Source organism: Geotrypetes seraphini, chromosome 19 (assembly GCF_902459505.1).
Source record: "Geotrypetes seraphini chromosome 19, aGeoSer1.1, whole genome shotgun sequence".
In the NCBI taxonomy this organism is placed as follows: Eukaryota; Metazoa; Chordata; class Amphibia; order Gymnophiona; family Dermophiidae; genus Geotrypetes; species Geotrypetes seraphini.
The window spans coordinates 1,492,501-1,515,715 of record NC_047102.1 but is presented as its reverse complement, the minus strand read 5'-3'; the positions used below and the strand labels follow the sequence as shown (position 1 = coordinate 1,515,715).

The 23,215-nt window shown below is 40.8% G+C and overlaps 1 protein-coding gene across 10 annotated transcripts in view; it reads right to left on the bottom strand.

Annotated features, from left to right (window-relative positions):
* DCDC1 (doublecortin domain containing 1) overlaps nt 1-23,215 on the bottom strand; it is a 209,531-nt gene that overhangs the window by 99,149 nt on the left and 87,167 nt on the right. For all 10 annotated transcript variants that reach the window (XR_004537631.1, XM_033928555.1, XM_033928557.1 and 7 more), the window contains 4 exons: nt 16,906-16,998; nt 9,834-10,004; nt 1,780-1,869; nt 346-512 (listed from right to left, as the gene is read on the bottom strand). Coding sequence is in view for 9 of the 10 variants with exons in the window: in XM_033928555.1 (XP_033784446.1) it covers nt 346-512; nt 1,780-1,869; nt 9,834-10,004; nt 16,906-16,998 (521 nt within the window). In the remaining variant the exon portion in view is untranslated. The remainder of the gene's footprint in view (nt 1-345; nt 513-1,779; nt 1,870-9,833; nt 10,005-16,905; nt 16,999-23,215) is intronic.

The following is a 23,215-nucleotide window of genomic DNA, read 5'->3' as shown; positions in this document are numbered from 1 at the left end:
AAGATCCTTTTCAATTACCATCCATTTCTCCTTTAAAAAGGAGACAAAAAAATGAGAGGACTGGAAGCAGGTCAGGGCAGTATGCGACAATGACAGTGTGATGGGCTTGGACCCCTGTGGGGTTTCCATCTGCTATCATTAAGGTAACTATTCAGACATGAAAAAATCCCTCTTGCTGTGCTGACAGGCACACATCAAGAAGTATGACAAGGCATTAAGACAGCAAGTCAGAGTCAGAGATGTCATATTCCACAAACAAGACCTCGGAAATTTTACTAAAATAAAATCGGTCTTCCTTTGTGTTAGCTTGGCAATCATAAAGATAACAAACATTTAAACTCCTACCTGTAATCTTCACCATAAGAGACCCAAATTTTTTGCTCATTCTTCAATAAAAGTGGATTTTTAATTTCTTTGCCTTTCTCGTCAAAAAGCCGAGCAGGAGTAAGACTGAGGCCTGACGGACTGAAATCTGCTGTGCCCTGAATTCTTTGGTGAATGGTTTGAAGTACCTGGCAAGGCAAAAATAATTTAAAGGGAGAACATCAGTAAGAAAATCTCTTGACTCTATTACAAATGAAACCCAAACACATGCTAATTGAATTCATATAGAATGTTAAAGGGAGTGTGAAATGAGTGCAGTGTTTATCTCAGTGTAAAGTAACAAAATGAGCAGAAGCTTTTAACCAGCAGGGGGTGCAAGAGGATTATGATTGAGCTCTGACCCCTTGGCACTGAGACTGAAAGCAGATGTGACAGTCGTACAGAACAAGGCTTTAGCATTGCAGCACTTCTCCTTGCAAAGATTACCTCTTTCCTTCAGTGCATTTTAGGAAGTCTCTTTACTCAGGGCTTGTCGTAGAAAACCACAGGAAATCAATAGTTAGCCAATAATGCACCAAACCCCTTTCCCACAACTATTTTGAATTGAAAATAGATATTAGTATGCGAGACTAGTCATTTGTTAGAAAACAGCCCCAGTTTAAGCCATACCGTGCTGTACTGTCCAGGGCACACAACCACTTTTAATTAGTACTTGCACAGTTTCATTCTAAGCTATGCAAATCTGCAAACTGAAACAACCTGAATTTATGAAACGTTATAACCCCCCAAAAAAAAACAAAAACCAAATGAAATATTAGTAATCTTGTCCCCAACAGCTCGTGACAATGAGTGAGAAGACAAACCTTTACTTGACTTTTCAGAGCTTATAGGGCCTCAGAACTGAATGAGGGCATGTTTTGGTCTTTCTCCTTTGTAGCCCTCCATCTTTGAAATTCCTCCCCTCGTGACTATAGGTAACCTCAGTGTTCTTCAGAGCACACTGTCAGCAAGGAAAGGTGGCTTTAATCTATCACACCTTAGACTAAGAGACTATCGCCACTGCTATGTTTCAAGGAATTATCCCATTGGGCCTCAAGTTCAAATGGAATCAGGCACTCTATGCCCTTTATTCACAATTATCAGTGAAAATTTCTCCTATCACAGCAGTGCCAGTCCTTGGCTGGGGGCCACACAGTAGGGCTCCTTCAAAAACCCTGTAATTGTGGGCAATAAACTCAGCTGCTACATGTCAACACTGCATAACAACTTGGACGCCTGTCCCCGGAGAGCAAGAGCCCTGTGTCTGTAGAATCCCAGCCCAGGCCAGACTGACAGCAGAAGACCTAATCCGGAAGCTGAGTCACTCCTTAGCCTGATTTGACAAGAATAAAGTGAATATGTTTTCATCATCAAATGCTATAAAAATCAGCCCATTTGGGAGGAATCTGAATTTACCCTTTGCATCGTATCAGTTGAGTTACTTTCCAGATCTTTCCTGCTGATGTAAACAAGAGTTTCTCCAGTATCTTTGCCATTTTCATACACCTAAGAAAAAATCATTTTGATTAATGATCTATAAATGTTGAATAACGATTCTCTTCTCAGTTGAGAGGACCAGACTGCAGCCAGGGTAAGTGTAGAGGGAGCATAGTTTCAGGGTAACAGAGAAGATGCTAAAATGTAATGAATTTCAGAAACTAGCAGAAATGATTTAACAGACAGATAACTTCAAAGCAGAGCCACAAAGATTCACATCAAAGGCAGGTTGCTGATACCACATCACCATTCACTTGAACCACTAAAGAGAAAGAAAGAAACTGCAATTCATGAAGAAACTCAGACATTATAATCGCCAAATACTAGTTTACACTTCATGAAAACCAAAGCCCTTTATTTGGCCTTCTTGCTCAGAAACAATATGGCTCTTCTGGGAGATCTCCAAATGCTTGTTACTTGGCACTGTTTCTCTTGTTTAACATCAAGCTATGTAAAGTAGCTATTTAGGAGCTCATAATTGAAAAAAATAAAAATTAATTGGGCATTAAGCATGATTTTATAAAAGATAGGCACCTATCGCATGGTACCCAAGAAGACAAGGACTTAGGCACTGCTTGGGGCCTGTCATGTAGGCCTTTAAAAATCTGCCCACATTACAGGTGCCTAAGTGCGATTGACAGACGATCGGCATCTGTCTTTTTAGACACATTTTAAAGAATTTCCCCATAAGGGGTCCTTTATCAAAGCAGGGGGGAGGGGGGAGCACTAACACAGGTGTACCTCGGCAAAAAAATGGCCTACCACTGAGCGTTGAAGCATCCCCTCAGTAATTTGCTACCCATGCGCTAAAAAAGAAAATGTATGTTTTAGCAGTGGGGGTAGAGAGTGCATGTGAGTCTCTAACACCTACAAATCAGGTAATGGTAGGAGCGCACGTACCAATTGGGAAATTAGGGCATGGTCATTAATAAGAAAAATAGGAAATCTGCCATTTTACCGTATCACAGACTGATTTTTGGAAAGAAAAAATGTGATCACGTGTCACCTCTGTTGAGGAAATTACATTGGCTTCCGTTTCGATTGAGAATTCAATTTAAATGTGCCTGTAGAGTCTTTAAAATTTGACCTGGACTATTTGTTCCTTTAATGTCTTTATCTCTAAACACCATGAGATCTTCGGGCACGAGAACAACTCATATGTATAAACTCTCTTTTCCATCATTGAGAGGAATCAAGTCCATTATAAAATTTCACAATCTGAAATGTTACTCTACAGGCAACTGGGAGCCAGTGTAGATCTTTCAACAATGGAGATGCACTTGATCGCCTTTGCTGCTGTATTCTGCTTCATTTGAATTTGTCTTATCAAGTATTTTCACAACCCCAACAATATTGCATTACAATAATTGATAAGACAAATAATACAATCACTTTAGTCATAGTCTGAAATGACAAATATGGGTTCAAACTCCTCACCCACTAGAGCTTACTATAAGTAGTTTTAACCACAAGTTGTACCTATGTTGTCATATCAAAACTCAGACTTATCCAGACTCCCAAGTCTTTCACACAATCCAGCATTGATTCTATCAATATTTTATTCAAAGTTAGCAGAAATCTGGATTCCAGCCCTCTCGATTTGTTCATATACATTTCTTTGTTGACCACCAATCCGTTGACCTTGTCACGTTCTATACTTCTATACAATGACTATATCTTGGGCTCAAAGGATCCATTTTCATCTCCCTACTTTTCCAAGTTATGAAAGTCTGTAGAAAGAATCAGCATTCTACCCTCAATGGTTGATTTGGTTCTAATCCAGATCACCCAAGCAGGTGATCTGAGCTGACTCTCCTGACAGCTATTCAAATTACTTATTGCTCCCTCGGGCTCTCTTTTCAAAGAGACAAGTATCTGCCATCAGTACACAGAGAGCTAAAATTACAAAAAAAAACCCAACAAGAAGATGACAAAGTTCACCCAATGGTGACAAGAAAATATTAACTAGGAGAGGGAATAAAAGTGACTTTAAGGAGCCGAGAGAAAGTTGACGGCCAATCGGGGCACATGGTTCAGAATAAGACATCTTTCAAGTGATCTGGCAACAGGTGAAAGTTAGAGAGGTTATGATGAAAACTATAGTACTCCAGGAGTATTTACATAAGAACAGAGATAAATGAGTCCAAATTACCCCTTCAACTGCTACACAGGTTGTAAATACAAATAAAAAACATTACATTTCCCTTATTGTAGTTGCATACAGAAAAAATATATATATAATGACAGAGATAAATAAAAACCCCATCCACCACCTTTTACAAAGCCAAATTAGGCTTTTTAATTGGAGCTGCAACACTCATAGAATTCCAATGAGCGTCAGAGCTTATACTGCCATGGCAGGTGATAAAAAAAATAAAAAAAAAGCCTAACACAGCTTCGTAAAAGGGGTAAAACAGCACAACATACATAAAAATAAACAAGCAGAACACAATACAACCTACACTAAAATTGCTTGGAATCACAATTGACAGAGGCTGCACTATGCAACCCCAAATTAACAAAATAATAAAGGCATCGTTCATGACCATGAGAAATCTAAGAAAAATCTGAACATTCTTCGAGAAGAAGCAATTCCTACTATTGGTACAATCTCTTATCCTTGGGATGATAGACTACTACAACATACTATTCCTACCATGTCCCGCGACCATGATGAAGCAATTGCAGACATTACAGAATACAGCACTAAGACTTGTCTATTCACTAAAAAAATATGACCATATCACAGAGGCATACCATGACTCGCATTGGCTTCCAATAGAAGCGAGAGTACACTTCAAATTCTACCGCTTACTTTACAAGGCTCTCAACGGAGAAAGCCCAACCTACTGGAATAACCGACTAAATCAATCCTCCTCAACCAAACACAGAAGATCCCACTCACTATTCACTCACCCATCATTCAAAGATGTCAAACGAAAAAACCTTTATGACAACCTAATAGCCTCCAAAGCAGCTAAACTGGACAGACAAATCACCACTCTGTTATCTTCAACTACAAACTACAAAACCTTCAAGAGAGATTTTAAAACCATACTCTTCAAAAAACATATAAAACCTATCCAGCACGACCAATCCCAACTCAACATCCAACACTCTCTATACCCTTAGTACTCTCTAATATTCTTCTATCTACCAAACGTTATCTAAAACCCCATAATTCACCCTATTCTTATCTCCTAAAGACCTCTACTTCCCGTTGGTAACTCTTTACCCAACGTTTTATTACCTTAAAACTTTTATGTCATCGCTTATTCTATTCCTTCAAATTTTGAATGTAATTCTTGTTTTAGTTTGGATGTAATCCGCCTTGAACTGCAAGGTAATGGCGGAATAGAAATCACTAATGTAATGTAATGTAATGATTTTTAAAAAAAAAAACAAAAAACAACATTTAAAACCCAAATACAATAAAACCTTGGATTGCAAGTAACTTGATTTGCAAGTGATTTGCAAGACAAGCAAAACATTTTATTAAATTTTAACTTGATATATAAGCAATGTCTTGCAATACAAGTACATACAGTATACACGCGTCACATCATTACAATTGAGCTGATGGTTCTTCTCTCTCTGACGCTGCGGGAGTGTAGTAACTGTTCTAAACGAGCCAGGTCTTGCAATACGAGTACGTATTTTATATTAAAGTTTTTGGGTTGTGAAACAAATCGTCTGAGTTTCCATTATTTCTTATGGGGAAATTCGCTTTGATATACGAGTGTTTTGGATTACAAGCATGCTTCTGGAATGAATTATGCTCACAAATCAAGGTTTTACTGTACTATAAAAAATATTTAAACAGGTGTTCAAAAATGCTTTTAATAATTTAAGAAAAGAAAAGAGATACACAGCAGAATCTGATTATCTGCTATCACATTGGGAATGACCCTGCAGGAAGGCTAGTTTGCTGCTGAGTTATTGATAATAGAAAAGGGAGATGGATTTTTACTGTTTGTCTGTTTTCTGATGGATTATGTATGCTCGACTGTAACCCATCTAGGTGTTAGGTGGGAAATAAATTTTTGAAATATCTAAATAAATAAATCTTGATCACGATGCAAACAATTTGGCAAAGAATTCAAAAGAGATGGCAGAAAAAATATTCAGTATACAAATGCAGAAGTTGAAAAAATAAGATGAGAGAGTTAGAGTGTATGGCAGAAAATGAAAAGCCATCTCAGAGACATGGTAGAAGGAGCACAGCTGAGGCATAGATAAAAGCTACATCCACCACAATCTTTTTAAAAAGGCTCTTCAGAACGTGAGTACACACCCACTCAGCTCTTCATAAGTCCCATTCTTTTTACTTTGCTTTTTTCACACTAAAGAGCTCTTATTACCAACTCTTTCAAATATATCATTTATAGAAATGTTTTCTTAGGAGAACATAAGAATAGCCTTACTGGGTCAGACCAATGGTCCATCAAGCCCATATATGTTCTTTAAAAAACACATCAAGTGGAGCCAGTTCTTGGAACCAGGAGCACTGGAACCTAGACCCAACATGGGCCATGTTTCGGCAATATAAGTCTTCCTCAGGGGTCCTCAAACTGCGTCAGGGCTGTACTGTGGCAGGTCCTCTTTCCTGCTCTGAACCCAGCGGGGCTTGGATTGAGGCTGCTTCCCTTGGGAGCTTCTGCTGGGAGCTGGGAGCCTTGCTTGGAATCCCTCCTCCTTGCCACATATGGCTATGGAAAGTAACAGGAATTGTGAAGAGCTGGGTGAATGTATACGATTGTTTCATCGTAACACTCACGTTCTGAAGAGCCTTTTAAAAATATTTCTTAAGACTGAGAGGGATATTGTGGTGGCTGGACTGAATATGAAGATCCTTCTCAAGCCTTAAGAGTTACTGGGTGAATTAAGGAGTTCAAATATAGATAAGGGGAAAGGGGGTGGGATTTGCCTGGGATTCAATCCCACAACCTCAGGGCACTGAGGCAGCAGCTCCACCACTAGGCTACTCCTTACCTCACCTTAATTGGATAGTTATCACTGTCAGATTCCAGAATTAAGATAAGCTATGCCGGAAACAAAATGCAGTGTGGAATGTTTATGGATATGGGGTGCCTGCTGAGAGACTATGAAATGCTAATAGATATTAGGAAAGCTACTGCATTGAACTGCCTGGTTATGCGGTCTAGAAATTGGCTTATTATATTGTTTTGTAGTTTGTCTGACCTCGGTAGTGAGTAAACTAATGGAAACTCTTCTTAAGTGGAGGATGGTGAGATTTCTAGACTTGAATGGACTGTAGGGCCTGAGGCAGCTCTTGTCAGATGAATCTGATTGATTTCTTTGACTGGGTGGCCAAACAGTTGGCTGTGGGAGGAGTGCTAGATGTAGTGTACTTAGACTTTAGCAAAGCTTTCAACACGGTGCCACATAGGAGCTTCATAAATAAACTGAATGCATGTGGTATGGACCCTAAAATGACGAACTGGATTAAAAGCTGGTTAAGTGGAAGGAGACAAAGGGTAGTGGTGAATGGAGTTTGCTCAAAGGAAAAGGATGTCGTTAATGGAGTGCCACAGGGATCTGTCCTTGAGCCGGCTCTACTTGACATCTTGTGGAACGAATGTCTGGCAAAGTTTGTCTTTTTGTGGATGCTATCAAGTTTTGTAATGGGGTAGATACCCCAGAGGGTGTGGATAACATGAGGCAGTATCTGACGAAGCTTGAAGAATGGTCAGGCAATTGGCAACTAAGATTTAATGCTAAAAAATGAAGGGTCATGCACTTGGGCTGCAAAAATCCAGGAGAACAGTAGAGTATAGAAGGTGAAGTGCTTCTGTGTGTGGAAGAGCGGGACTTGGGGGTGAGATATGATGATCTCAAGGTGGCGAAACAGGTAGAAAAGGTGACGGTTAAAGTCAGGAAGATGCTTGTGTGCATAAGGAGAGGAATGGCCAGTAGAAAAAAGGAGGTGAGTCTTTGGTGAGGCCCCATTTGGAATACTGTGTGCAATTCTAGAGACCCCACCTTCAAAAAGATAGAATTAGGAGGGAGTTAGTCCAGTGGGCTGCTACAAATGTTGGTTAGTGGCCTTTGTCATAAATCATATGGGGCAGACTTAGAGACCTCAATATGTATACTCTTGAGGAAAGACGGGAGAGAGAGAATATGACAGAGACATTTAAATATCTCTGTAGTGTTAATGTACAGGAGATGAGTCTTTTTCAAATTAAGGAAAGTTCTGGAAGGAGAGGGCATACATAGGATGAAGTTAAGAGGTTATAGACTCAGGTGTAATGTAAGGAAATACTTCTTTACAGAAAGGGGAGTAGATACGTGGAATGGTCTCCCAATAGAGGTGGTGGAGATTAAGACTGTATTTGAATTCAAAATAGCATGGAACAGAGAAGGAGATAGCGGATGGTGGGGAAAGGCCTTTATCTGCTGTCATATTTCTCTGTTTCCTTTAACTGCAAAGCACAATCCCCACCTTGCCATTCCACATACACTCCCATTTGAAATGTCCATGTTAACCATTTAGAGATGGATTTTAGAAGGAGATACAAATCAAAACTGAGCCATGCAGGTCAGGATGTGTCAAATTCTGCTAGGACTGGATTTTAGAACAGGATCTGCAGGAATGGAGCTATTTCCACCACTTCATAAGCATGAACATCTACAGCATCAACAAAGCAACATATATATGTATGTGCAGGAACATAAACATTGATATTGGCAGGTCCGTAGCCAGCTATACGCAGGCAGTGAAGGCCAGGGCTCCAAAAATGCATCCTGTCTGTTGCCTTCTCTGCTTAGCTGTGCTGCAGTGGGTGGGATAGGAACTCTAGGGGGTGCTTTGCATAGGGCACATTTCCGCCTCACCTCAGTCCTATATATTGCTATTTCAGAACATGCATGTGTATGCCATCCATTTTAGAAATCTTTTGCAAGTATCGCTCTTTGGAGAGAGGAGGGAGGCCAAAAACCACTAGGGATCAAGAGAGTTACCACCCCTATTCCCTCCTGTGGATTGCTGTATAAAAGAAGGATCTTGGAGGTGTAAATTCCACCGTTGATATAGGCAGACAAACACATGCTATTTCCTTTTGAAATGGGAAATTCTCCACTCTAGTCCTGCCCAAAACATGCCCAGACCACATCCCCTTGTGATTTAGATATCCATGGGCTTAGCCATGGCCCATGTCCTCCAAATCAAGAATAATGCTTCTAATACAGGCTGGTCCAAGGGCTGCAAACAAGCCAGATTTCAGAATAGTGAGTCTGGGCAAGTCACTTAATCTCTCATTGCCCCAGTAGTGTGAGCTTGAGTACCTGAATGTAAACTACTTAGGTTATAAGTGGTAGATAAATATCTTTAATGAATCTGCATGAGAGAGATTTGCATCTCTCTCGTTCATATTCAGTAGGGATAAATTGAAAATCTGGCCTGGAGATTGAGCTTGGAGATGTTTATACTAAAATGACCAGCTTAAAATGACAGTACACTTTTCCCTCGGTATTCGCGGAGAATAGGGGCAGAGCTGGACCGCGAATGGCGAAAACCCGCGAATATCCGGCTCTGACCCACCCCCGCCTCCCTTCCACCTTCCCCCGGCATCCTGGCCTTACCTGGTGGTCTAGCTGTTTTTTGGGGCAGGAGCGATCTTCCTACGCTCCTGCCCCGTGCAGATACCCATTAAGAAATGGCTGTGGGGCGTTCCCGTAGTTCCCTCCTCCTCCCCCCAAAAAAAATCACGATTATGTGAAATCGCGAGTAGGGAAACCGCGAATGGGGAGGGGGAAGTGTATACACACATTCTCAAGAGGATGCATTAACTTCTTTTGGGGCTGCAAAAAACATCTAACGTGGTTGCTAAGAGAATTCCTAAGAAATCTGAGTCACTCGAGGGGTGAATCAGATAACTTCAGAATAAAAGTCCTCAGAAATGTATGTCTGATTCCAGGACCTTGAATTCTGTTTTCTCTCTGACACCCACCTTTAGCTGCATTCCCTGTGGGAGAAGAGCGTTTGCTGGAAGCTTTTTAATATGTTGGTAGATGTAGGTGGCACGCTGCTCCTGCTCAGCCTGTAGCTGGGGGGTGAGTTTGGAGAGCTGACCTTTGTAGCTCTTGATAGCTGTCTGTAATTCATCAATCAGCTCATTCACCTAAAGGGATTACATTGCAAGAGCAGTTAGTGCCAGGTAATTGTTGATGTAGCACCTATTAGACATTTGGCACACGTGGAAAGAAATACACTGTTCAGAATACAAAGTGGTAGTAGATACAGCCTAGAGCAAGTGAGAGAACGGACAGTGGAAGAAAGATTTTATCTTTGCATTAGAGGGAGGACTATGGCCTAGATTCACTAAACTTACCGATCTGGATCATTGTTGGGCGATTCTTGGCCGAGTTATGCCACACAACCAATTCACTACAGACTCTACATGCAAATGATCTGATCAGACGCACGCCCTATAGTGAGCCCACTGATCGCTGTAAGAGTGATCGAAATGTGTGTGCAGAGTATCCTTGTTGTTTATTCATCCTTACTATGTAGTTAGTGGGTGGGGTTTATTCCTGCACGCCATTGGCGGCAAAGCACAAGCGAGATCAAAAGAAAGGGGGAGGGGTGGCTGCAGTTTACTTTTGCTGGCCCTACAAGTTGGACATTTTTAAAAAGGAATGATTTGTGACCGACGCAGTGAATTATTTTGTGTAGCCAGATTATCAAATAAAACATGCTTTAAACCCGCGGGTTAAAAGCACGGGCTTGCAATGTGCTTTTCCAGAATATATAAAAAAGGAATTCTTACGCATATGTAAAGAGGGCAGGAGAGTCGGCAAGGAAAGTAAGCGATTGGTCCTCAGCGGTCGCTTCTTTTCGGATCGGCAAACCCAATCGGTGTTTCTTCTTCTGCTTAGTGAATCGATCACTTCCTACTTTTGCATGCCATTTCCCCTCATTTGCATGGGTGGATCAGATCGGAGATTGATTGGGAAGCTGTTTACTGAATCAGATAGGGGTTGGGGATTGTCGTTACAGGATCGGTAATTTTCGTGACCCTTAATAATAATAATAATAATAATAACTTTATTTTTTCTATACCGCCATAATCTTGCAACTTCTAGGCGGTTCGCAGTGAAGATTAGCTGTACAGTCAGCGAATTACAGCGTACAGATAAAGAAGAGGTCACTGGGCGGTCAGTGGTTACATGGTGCAAATTGGCAAGAGGAAAGATATACATAGGTTACAAATTAAGCTGAGCAGGTGTCCTCCAGCTGCATTGCTACCACTAGGGGGTGGAATATTTTCAGTCGCTAAGGACAGGTATGTTCCCTGGAGTCCTGCAGAACTTGCCTGTCCCTCACAATTGAAAAATGTGACAGTAAAACAGCACCCTCTATTGGTGAGACTGTGGGTGGAGGACTCCTGCTCAGCTTAGAGGGAACACTGGTTACAATATAATTTTGACATGTTACATTGAAATGGTTGAATAGCTGGATACAAATTGTGAAGGAGACATTGAACAGTCAGTGATTACAGGATGCCGTTAATGAGGAAAAGTGGATTCAGTATAATGAGCGGTAGCTTTGAAAAGGGGGGAGGAAGTCTGGCTAGGAAATGAATTTATTGGATACGGTGGTCTTTATTTCTTTCCGAAAGGCGCCGTATGTCAACCTGGCGCCATCAATGAAGTAGCCTAGCCAAGTTTGCTGCCTACCAGCTTGAAACTTGAGTGTTCTATCCAGAAAGGTTCGGTATCTGCAACCTGCGATTTTCGGGTAGGCAAAGAGGCTGTGATTTCTGGTTGTCCTTGTGGGGGAGTAAAATTTAGAAGTGAGATAGTAAATAGTGGGGGGGCCATTTCCCACACCATTTATAGCAGAAGCAAGAGAATTTGAATAGGATACTTGCCTCAATTGGCAACCAGTGAGTCGTATATCAAAGGGAGTTAAGCACAGCAACATTTAGAAAAAGGACATACAGTGACACTTCTAGGAAGTAACCTGGGATGTGTTTTACTTTTTATTTATTTAAAGAATTTATTATCCACTTATCTCCTAACTTACACAGTAGAGGTCAAATTTTACCCCAAAATTTTGTTGGATGTCAGAGGGACAGCTAAAAGCTAAGAGGAAAAAATGAGCCTTAAGTAATTTTCGAAATAGCAGCAGATTGTTAGAAAAATGTATTGCTCCGGACAGACCATTCCAAAGCAATTGAAAAACAAGGCTTTCTAGTGGTCGCATACTTAATTTCGTCTCTTATTCTTCCATCTAAAAGCATCCTATTTTCCGATCCCAAAACTCTATTAGGTTTATATACTTTCAAGCATTTGGTCAGATCGTCTGGAAGGGTGTCATATATCCCTAGATGGATTATTTTCAAAATCTTAAATAGATTGGCAACCAATATCATGCTGCTCCCATTAAGACTCGTCCCGTGGAATTTTGTATAATCTGTAATGATTTTAAGCGGGTAAATGGAAGAGCCAGGTAAATGGCATAACAGTAATCAAGCTTTGAGAACAAATAAAGGAACCTATTGCCCTAAATCCATTGAACACTAGGCACCAAATACACATAATTTAGCAAAACAACGAGTGACTATTAAGGAGTTGATATTCAAAAGGCCGAAGAGGCTTCACATATTTGTATGTAGGAGAATACAAACACAGAAAGCCTAGAGGATTTCGGTCCAATGGCCCATATTTATGAAATTGTTTTTACACTTTAAAATGGGGCTACAAAATTAGTTAATGGAAAAAGTAAACAAGATTATGCTTTTGAAGTTGCTAAAGCCTTATAGTCCATCCAGATTATTGCATTCAAGTCAAGAACATCTTTTGGAAATTCCAAAATTACATGAGGCAAAATTAAATTGCACATGAAAAGCAGCTTTTTTGTGTGTTGGTCCAGCGTTAGGGAATTCGCTTCCAAAAGCATTGAAATTGGAAACTTCTTTGCCTAGGCTTAAGAAGTCTTGAAAGCTGAGGGGAGACATGATTGAAGTCTACACAATCCTGAGTGGTGGAGAACAGGTACAAGCAGATCCATTTTGTACTCTGTCAAAAACTGCAAAGACTTGGGGGACACTCGATGAAATTGCAGGAAATTCTTTTAAAACCAATAGGAGGAAATATTTTTTTCACTCAGAGAATAGTTAATTTATTTAAAAAATGTATATACCGTTTAACACTAAACAGTTGACATAACTTACATATACAATATTTTAAATAAACACTTGAGAAACAAATATATAATAAAATAAGACATGTGATAAAATTGATATACAAACAATCCTCAGAAATATACCATGATGGTAAGAGTAGATAGAAACATAGAAATAGACGGCAGATAAGGGCCACGGCCCATCTAGTCTGCCCACCCCAATGGCCCTCCCCTACCTTTCTCTGTGAAGAGATCCCACGTGTCTATCCCATTTGGCCTTAAAATCAGGCACGCTGCTGGCGTAGCTGGTTTTAAGAAAGGTTTGGACAAGTTCCTGGAGGAAAAGCCAATAGATGATATGCAATCCTACTAGAGTTACCTGCTATTTTTAGTGGGTTAAATGTGTGGACTGAAAGTATCATTGTATGTTGTTCTTTGAAATAACTCAATCAATCTGCACATGCTCGTGAGCTTGGGGCCTTTCAAAACCCTTACAAACCGCCAGGTTTTGGAAATCCCCCAGGGCACCCGGGTTTCCCCAGACATCTAGTAATCCTTCTCTTTTAGAATGAACTGGAGTTAACCCTCAGGAAGTCCTAAGGAGGTGAGCTTTATTCCTCTGCTTGTTAGAGGGAAAAGAAGCTTCCTATGTTTGGAGCGGAGAAGTCAAGCTGCTGTTTGAAGAGACATTTTTTTTTTCCTCTTAAGCCTGTGAGTGAACAGACTTGTGTTGAAAAGAAAATGAACCTCTTCCTCCTCTCCCTGTGTCGTGTTGCCTATGAGTGGATCTTGACTATAGATTGAATCTTCTGTAACAACTGTCGCATCAGCATTTTAGATATAGAGGTCCCTTTCCCTTCTGAGATCAGAGATGGATGCCCATATGATGGTCCTTCCCTAGGCCTGCCCAAAACATACCCACACATACTGCAGTTTTAGACGTTAAAGCTGAACCTAAAATTGGGATTTACAATGCCGGTTTTCAGATGTCCAAAACAAGCCCGGGACTTCTACAATAGTGACGTCGAGCCTCGTGATGGAATATTAATGATGTTTCATAGCATCGTGGCTGCTTTCCATTTGCGTGAGAATTGTATGTGTTTTACAGACTTTTCATCCAAGCCTTAGAGTTTCCCCATGTCAGTGCTGAGTTTTCTTTGGAGATTTAAAAGTAAAATGTATAGAATTTCTGTTTCTCTTTTTCAACATATGTGTATGTAAGCTTTCTTTTGTGACTAGGGCTACGTCTTTCTGCTCTGAGGCTTCCATGTTTCCACATGGATGCCTCCTTACACAAACAGATTCAATTATGGGTAGACCGATTAATGCTGAGATCACAAAAGGTCAAGTTTTGTCTTTTTATCCCTATTCAAAATTCCTTTTCCAAAAGGGGGAAAAAAGCATTTGCAGGGAAAACGATTCTTGATGCTCCTCTTTTTCACCAACACAACCATCTGTGAGTTAAAGGAATTCTGATTATTGAAGGAACTTCAGAAGTAACGTATTATCTCATTTAATATGTCTGGTCTAAATTATTAATGGGGGGGGGGGGCGTTCTTGAAGGTTGACAGCTTTCATTTTATCTTTATTGAAGCAAAACTGTTTCACATCTCCAACAGTGCAAAGGAAGCTGGAAAGCTTTTTCATTTCTGCATATACCTGTTTTATAGCTTGAAGTCCAGTCACTTTTCACCCAACTCTCAAGATTTGATCAGACCCCGAGGGGCTTATTTTCAAAAAAGACAGCATAAACCAGCACTTGGGCATCTTTCTAGTCAAAACTGACTTTCTAGACATCTCTCTGGCCATTTTGTCTCCAATGCGTCTAAATCTTAAGGGGGTGTATTAGAGGCAGGTTTTGGGTGGACTTAGGACTTGGGATAATCAGACTTTTACAATACATCCAGGGCATCATTTAGAGAGAGAAATTTAGGTCTAGACCTGTCTTAAAACAAAAAAGGGACAAAAAGGTACCCAAACTGATCAGATGACCACTGGAGGGATTAAGGCATACCCCCCCCCCCCCCAGTACATCTCAGCCTATACCAGTGGCGTACCACATTAGTAAAAGAGTCCCTAAAGATTTATGTGTGTAAAAGCCTGTAGACGCACAGGACAGTGAATTAACAGACAGTTGTTCCAAGAGGTTTCCACTTTAGGATGGGAACAACATATGCTGTACAAAGGAATGCAACTTCTACTTCTTTTACAGCCGTTGGACATATCTAAGAGATGTGCTTAATATATACAAAGTGCATTTATATATAGGGGACGTATCTTGTCTTCTTTTTTAGGTTTATGCTACACAGACTGTAGAACAAACCTGACAAATAAATTTAAAAGGAAAACCAGGTGCAAAACATGAAGACCCGAGACTTCGAACCCAGACGAGCCCGGATGTCTATCGGCAGGGTCAGGATACATTAAAATAAGCCCAAGACAGAGGGAAGATGCAGATAAGAAAAGGAACATGATAACTGAGAATTACCCAGCTGTATCGTTACATTTACTGAAACATCAATTACACTTATTATTCATAAAATTGTAAAGTATAATAGCAGATTCCATGTTAAATTTTCAGTTGCCTGTATGGCTCATTTCCCGATACTAATGCAATGAAATTATTAGGTTCTGCTTTTATCTCTGAGAAAAAGGGTTCTCACATTCCAGGAAATGATGCCCCACTTTTGTCTCGCACCAATTTTGCGTTATTATTTCATTTATGGAATATGCTGTCAACTGCACAGCATGAGAAGAAGGCTTGATTTAATAGTTCGTCATTACAACATTTCCTGCAGGATCTTATGATTAGCACACTATGACTTGACATTTGTAAACTACTGTATTTCCTTGCAAAGAAAGAACTTAGTTAACATTTTTTCTTGAGAGCACTGATAGAATTCTAATAAGCAAAGAGAGATAACTAAGTTCTGCCGCTAATGAAAAAAGAGCAACTTTTTAACCTCATCATGGAAATATCTAACGGATGCTTCCATGAATCTAAAACCCAGCTACACTCCTATTCTTTGAACCACTGGCTTTAAATGTAATATTCTGTTATCTTTTCTTTGAAACTTCGGCAAAGTCTGCACAGTGAAAATAATGAGACTCACGCACGTTCTGCACCTCTGTATGGATAGGCTGCGGCACCCAATCTTTTCTAAAACCTAGGTGTTAACATCTACGCAACGGTGCACACATACATGGTTAGAATTCCAGTACATAGATGCCACGGGCAGGGCTCTGCGCTTACACCAGTGCCTAAATGGATACCATGTTAAGCTAATGGAGGAGCCCAGTGGTAGAGCTGCCCTCCATCCCCTGCGTTTCACAAATGGCACCCAAATTTGCACGTGGCAAATAAATTCATCAAGATTTGGCTGCTAGCAATCAATTTCTGATGTCAAGTGGCAGTAATTTGCGCACAGATCTGGCTGCATGCGATTCTGTAATGACGTTGAAGCCATAAGGGCGTGTGGTCATGGGAGGGGCAAGTTTGGGAGATGTGCACCCAAGTCACGCACAAGGCTTCAGGCCATGCTGATTTTTCCGCCATATACTCAATCCAGCCCTCTCTATATAGAAGCAATATTCAAATGAAATGAAACTGGCAACGGCTGAAGATCACCAAACAGCAGCACTTCTACCCTTCCTCTACTAATGCAACTAGATTTTAGCCACTGCGATCCACATAGTGCTATTGAAAATCCCAGGCCAATGGACTTACACATTTACCAGCTGCCTTTGTAAAGCTGAGCTCCAGAAGCTTTATAAAGTTACCCCCTAATCAGAAGGCAGGAAGTTCTTCCTTTTTGCTAATAATTTATTTTGGACCAGACGCTGGGTTTGCCCTCATTGTGTCGTGCAATAGTTTCTTAGAAAACCTTCCTCACCTCTCTGTGCGCTGTGCACATTTCCTTTTTGGTCATGGAGAGGATCACCTTTTGTGCGACTTCCCCTGTGTGGCCGTCCATAGCCAACTCCAACTGCAAGATGGAAAGAATCAGAGAAGAGTTTAGCATTTAAAATCCTTCACAACACTGCAAATCGGTTGTCATTGCTGATAGTATTAGAGCTAATTTCCTTACACATGCTACGACATTATCATTCACCAATACCATTAACATGCATTATTACTAAATAGACCCAGTTAATACATCACAATTAAGAAATAATGAACAAATAGGCCCCATTTCCTAAAATGCATGATAAAGAACACACATTAATGCATCTTTCTGCAAGCTAATGAGGTGACACCTTGTAAAAATTTCTCTCTCCATGCAGTTGGAACATTTTGACCAAAGTGTGGTAAGAGTTGACAGTCACCACGTTTGCTAGCTGCGAAGATTAAAGCCTGGTAACTGCAAAACCCCTGCTTGAACTGTTGGGAGCCTGACTGTCTATGCATTGAGGCCATCCCTCTAGGGTTCCCAAATGGCTAGAGGATTGTCCTGGTGCCTGGATGGACTTTCCAAAACCCAGCAGTTTGTCCGGGTTTTGGAAAACTCTGGCTGCATTTCGAGGGCCTCTGAGCATGTGTGGATGATGCCACATGTGTCTGCGCTTGCTCGGAGGCACTCAGGTGTTGCCCGGAGGTCAGGAACGAAGAGATGAGGCTTTCTGGGGGTTAGGCTGGGGACAGAACGGGGCAGGGTTGGGGCAGAATGAGGAGTAGCCAGGGCAGATTTGGGGGCGGAACGGAGCATGGCCATGCGTCCAGGATTTTACAATGCAAAATATGGTAACCCTATATCCCTCTGCTCCACTAAGCTGTCTAGGTGGTCATTTTAGAACATGGAAGTTCTTAGGTTGCCACAAACATGCCATGCCCTTTGTTTTCTTCTGTTCAAAATTTGGACATTTTAGTTTCTGAAATGGATTTCATGCTGAACGTATGTTTTAGAACAGGCTCTATGTTGGCAGATCCTGTTGGACATCCTTTCTAAAGTGTCGTTCTACATGGATAGGAATGCTGAAAATTCTTACAGGCCGCACAGGCACCATGCAGATAGCTGGACAAAGCACAGGTGTTTTGCCTAACTCTATAGACAGTTGCCAATATTCAGATGTTATCCATATAGATATATGGATCTATTTAGGCCAGCAAGAAGGATGTCCTAACTTATATTGCAATAGCTTTACAGATAGCACCTGCTCTCCACATATTCAGGGCCAGTCAACGGCCTCTTGCTCTACGGAACCCCTGAAAAACCACCTCAGCACATCAATTAGGATTTTGGGAACTCACATCCACCTAGCCCTTACTACAGAAAAAGAATTAGTAGTGACGGTTACTAAAATCTCAGATTGATTCCCCACATTAGGGCTACACCATATGGCAGTTAAGCTGGTCCTAGGGGGCCTTTGAGTTCATAGTGCATGGGTTAAAAGTTGAGCATGCATTTAGTTCAAATAACCACTGTTAACATTGGTATCTTGCGTGACTTGAGTAATTTGGCAAAGTTTTAAGAGGGTAATTTTAAACAGGTTAATAGGATAGGAAAGTTAACTGCCTATTTTGTCCTATTTTATAAAGATATCTGGAGGGGCATTTTCAATATGACATCTAAATCCGATTTTGGGAAACACATCTGGTAGAGAAAATGATCTTTTTCAATCCTGAAAAACATCCAACTTTTTGTTTCAGAAATGGCCATTTCCTAGATGTGTTTGTCCTCAGTCCATCTTTTTGAACCATTTTTTTTGGGGGAAAAACCCCCCCAAACCCCTTCACAATAAAAATGAACAAAGCCCAGCCATTTGGGACATAGGAGTGGGCCAGCATTCTTAGCAGACCGGCCACATAGATATTCCAGGACAGCAGTGGGGGCAACCTAGGGGGCACTGCAATTTCATATACAAGGTCCCAGATAAACGTCTTGGCATAACCCTCCAAAACTCACCTAAAACCTAGAATACCATCCCAATAGCCCTTATGCCTACAGTATATGTCAATACACACGGGTTGCTATGGACTGCTTCATTCACATCTTTGGAAGGTAGGAGACTAAGAAGGGGCCTTGCCTTCATGCCTGCAATGGTCATCTGCTCAGTTTGGCCACCTTTTGCCCTGGACATTTTCTGCAATGTTCAGTTATTGCAGAACAATATTCATATCATAAGACCAGCCCTTGAGATTTAGAAAACTGTCTCCAAAAATGGGCTTCAAACATAGCAATTTGGATGTTTTAGTATACAAAACATTCAAATGCCACTTTAGGTCATTTGGGGGACATTTTTTTCTTTTCAATATGAGCCCCATAGAGACCTATTTGTCGTACAAATTCTGCAGAACTAAGACTTTGGGCCTACTCGAGAGCATGTGCCTATGACTAAGTCTGCAATATTTATTGATTTATTCAATTTTCATATACTCAAGCATTGAGCTCACAATCTATCTAATGTACCTGGGGCAATGGGGGGATTAAGTGACTTGCCCAGGGTCAAAAGGCGCAGTGTGGGTTTGAACTCGCAACCTCAGGGTGCTCAGGCTGGAGCTTTATCCTCTACGCCACTCTAGAAATCGAAATGTAGTAAAAGTGAGCCAAGTCTAGGACAAGCCATTATGACATCACTGATGAAGTTGGCTCTCAGGCGTTATGACATCACATTCTCAGCTCTGGTTACCTTTATTCAATTTTCTCTACTGTTCTCCTAAGGGAGCTGAGAATGGTTTTCATGAATTTATTCAGGTACTTGATCATTTTTCCCTGTCTGTCCTGGCAGACTCACATTTTAATGTACCTGAGGCAATGGGGGGATTACGTGACTTGCCAAGGTCACAAGGAACAGTGAGGATTTGAACCCACAATCTCAGGACTGTAGCTCGAACCCCTGTGCCACACTCTCAGACATAGTATGACAGAGATGGTAAAACATAGGGGTTCTTCTCTAAGAAGTGCTAGATGCTAAGGAACCCAGAAAATATAATGGGTGCCTTCGTAAAAAGACCCCATAGTTAACAAACCATGGTAACATAATAAGAACAAATATGGCATGTGACTTGGCAAACACGGTAAGGCCAGTGCGCGTGATGAAACATAGGATGGAAGCCATGGAACAGCAAACGTTGTGTGCCAGATATGGCATGAGAGACCTAATAGGGTAAATACGACGTATAGTAGAGTAGGATAAAGATGGCGAACATTAGAGTAACATAGTAGATGACGGCAGATAAAGACCCGAATGGTCCATCCAGTCTGCCCAACCTGATTCCATTTTAATTTTTTTCTTCTTAGCTATTTCTGGGCAAGAATCCTGTGCTTGAGTTCCAACTGCTGAAGTCTCCGTTGAAGCTCACTCCAGCCCATCCTCAACCAAAAGGCCATATACAAACACAGACCGTGCAATTATGACAATACGAAGCACATAGCATGACCACGCATATTTTGTAAAATAGTTTGACCAGGGACTAGTAACCTGGATGGGCTACTGAGTTTTCGGACTGGATCTCCTCCCCTCAGCGTGCCCACCATGCCAGGTTGGAGCATATGTACCTTTACATGAGACCTACCTTTATGAGAACCCATTTATAAATGTGCATCAGATTTTTTTGTGGGAAATGTTTCCAGAATTTCCTCCTACGTTTCTGTTCAGATTATATGAGAGTTCTTCTGCTACATATAGATGCTGTCTGCTTTTATCAAACACCGATCCCACAGATTTGGAATTTACAGCCTTTAGATTTTTTTAATAATGCCTTCTCATGCACATTTTAAAAATATTTAATATAGTTTAATAATTCCAACAAGATAAATTAAAATTTCAAGACAATCAATAGTGGGGGGGAAGGAGTAAAACAATTTTCAAATAAAATGTAGATTGTTAATCTTCTTGCAAATACTTTTGGATCAATAGTCCTGTATTTGCTTTGTTGTCAAAGGAAATTTAAATGTTCTTAAGTTTCTTTCTTTATATACAGACACCAATTTCATACACAAACCTTGTCTTATGTTACCACATTTAATTGAAAGATGGTTTAGCAAATAAAGAGGTTCTTTTATTAAATGCTAAGACATCCATTTATTCCTATGGGCATCTTAAAAAGACCCCTAAGCAGCTAAAATCATAGTCCTTCCCACCCTCCAATATTCCTTCGTGGAAACCTTCACACACACGATATTCAGAGCATGTGCTAAAAAAGCAGACAATGTCATCTCCTCTCCTAAATGCTAAACCACACGCACTGGCACCTTTGTGCACACAATTTATGACAACATTCCTGTTCACAAGGTTTATGCAAAATTGCCTAATGAGTCATAAATCATGCAAATGGGCTCATTAAGAATTCACGCTAAATAATACATGAAGAATTGTACAAAGCTGCAACGTCCTGAAAATATTCTCTTTGGGTTTTAAGTCTGTGCACTTTTTCACAAGAAAATGCTAGCAGGTCAATTTACGGGAGGAGCTAGAAGGTTAGTACACTTTCACCAGCAGATAACCCTGAATTCTGCACATCTGCTCCAGTCCCTTTGAAAATAAGCTGTCAGTCTTGCCAGGTACTTTCAAAATCACCCTCCCCATAACCAACTATGCTGTTATTAGGGTGTAACTAAAAGTTATCTAGATATATCAAACTGCACTTCGATCCCAAACTATGGAAATATGAGTAGAGCTGGGGGAGAAAGTGTTGCTAAGGTGTGAAATGGCCATAATGTGCTCAATTTGTCCCTTAATGTGAACTATAAGGCAATAACGAAAGTGCAGGAAAACACCTCATTACTATGTAAGCAGAATAACACAGCTTGTGGTGAATGCAGCAATATTCCTGCAGAAACAAAGTTGGCATTATTTTGGCTGGAAGGGAGCACTGGGACACTAAATCGTAGTCCAATGTTCTCAGGTTGCTCCTTAAATGGCCTGGTGCTTGAAATCAGGAGCAGACCCCAACATTCAACCCCCCCCCCCCCATAACCCAAATCACATCTCTCCACCTTAAAGTCTTCCCACCCGAAAGACCCCACAATCACATCCCATTATGCCTTGAAGAGTCTCCTTCACTCATCACTTCTCGTTCCCCGTAATCCCCACCTCCACTCTACAGGCTCCCCAATCCTACTTTGCCTTATGTCTGAGATCTAGGAGAAACCTCCATTTTCTTTTGCCCCTGCTGGTGCTGGCTTCAAAATAGTGTTGGGGGAGGAGGAAGAGAGAACAGTTCTTGATGTCAAACATCCTCCACTTTAATAAGTGGCCCAAGCACTAGGTGTGAGTAACCTGCAGTTAGTCCCTCCCATGAGAAATGAAGGTGCAGTAAAAATCGAATTTTTCCGTAGTCTTTACCTGTGTATAGAGAAAGACAGGCAGCAGCACATTTTCTGGAACCGACTGCATATTTAATTCAAAAAACAGCTTTGTTGGCATGACAGTTTGTGCCTGTGTTTCAAAAAGTAATAAATTAAGTAGTGTTTTGATTTACCCCAATAAAATGGTGTCAGCTATACTCATTTGTTGAAATTTATTCCAATGTATCTAAGTGGTTTGGCATAGCAACTTAACAGTTTGCAGCTATATAACTCAGAACATTTAGCAAGAAATGCTAAAAAGTATATCCTTCCTTTCACTTCTCAAAATGCTGGTATTTTCCATCAATTAGTAAATAAATGATCCAGATCAAACACAGATAAAGGCCAAATGGTCCATCCAGTCTGCCCATCCACAGCATCCAATGTCTCCTCCTCTCTTTAAGAGATCCCACGTGCCTATCCCAGGCTTTCTTGAATTCAGACACAGTCTCTGTCTCTACCACATCCTCCGGGAGACCATTCCATGCATCTACAACTCTTTCTGTAAAAAAGTATTTCCTTAGAATACTCCTGAGCCTATCGCCTCTTAACTTTCTCCTATGCTCTCTCATTCCAGAGCTTCCTTTTAAATGAAAGAGACTCGCCTCATGCATATGTATGCCACATTGGTATTTAAAAGTCTCTATCATATCTCCTCTCTCCTGCCTTTCCTCCAAAGAATACATATTGAGATCTTTAAGTCTGTCCCCATACGCCTTATGACAAAGACCACTGACCATTTTAGTAGCTTTCCTCTGGACCAACTCCATTCTTTTTATATCTTTTTGAAGAGTATTTGTAGTATAAACAGCATTTATTAATTAACTTAGGCACCAGTAGGGCATCTATCAACATCTAAATATAGGCACCATTTTTAGAATTTCCCCGAATGAATAAATATTTTCTCCCCTAGTCC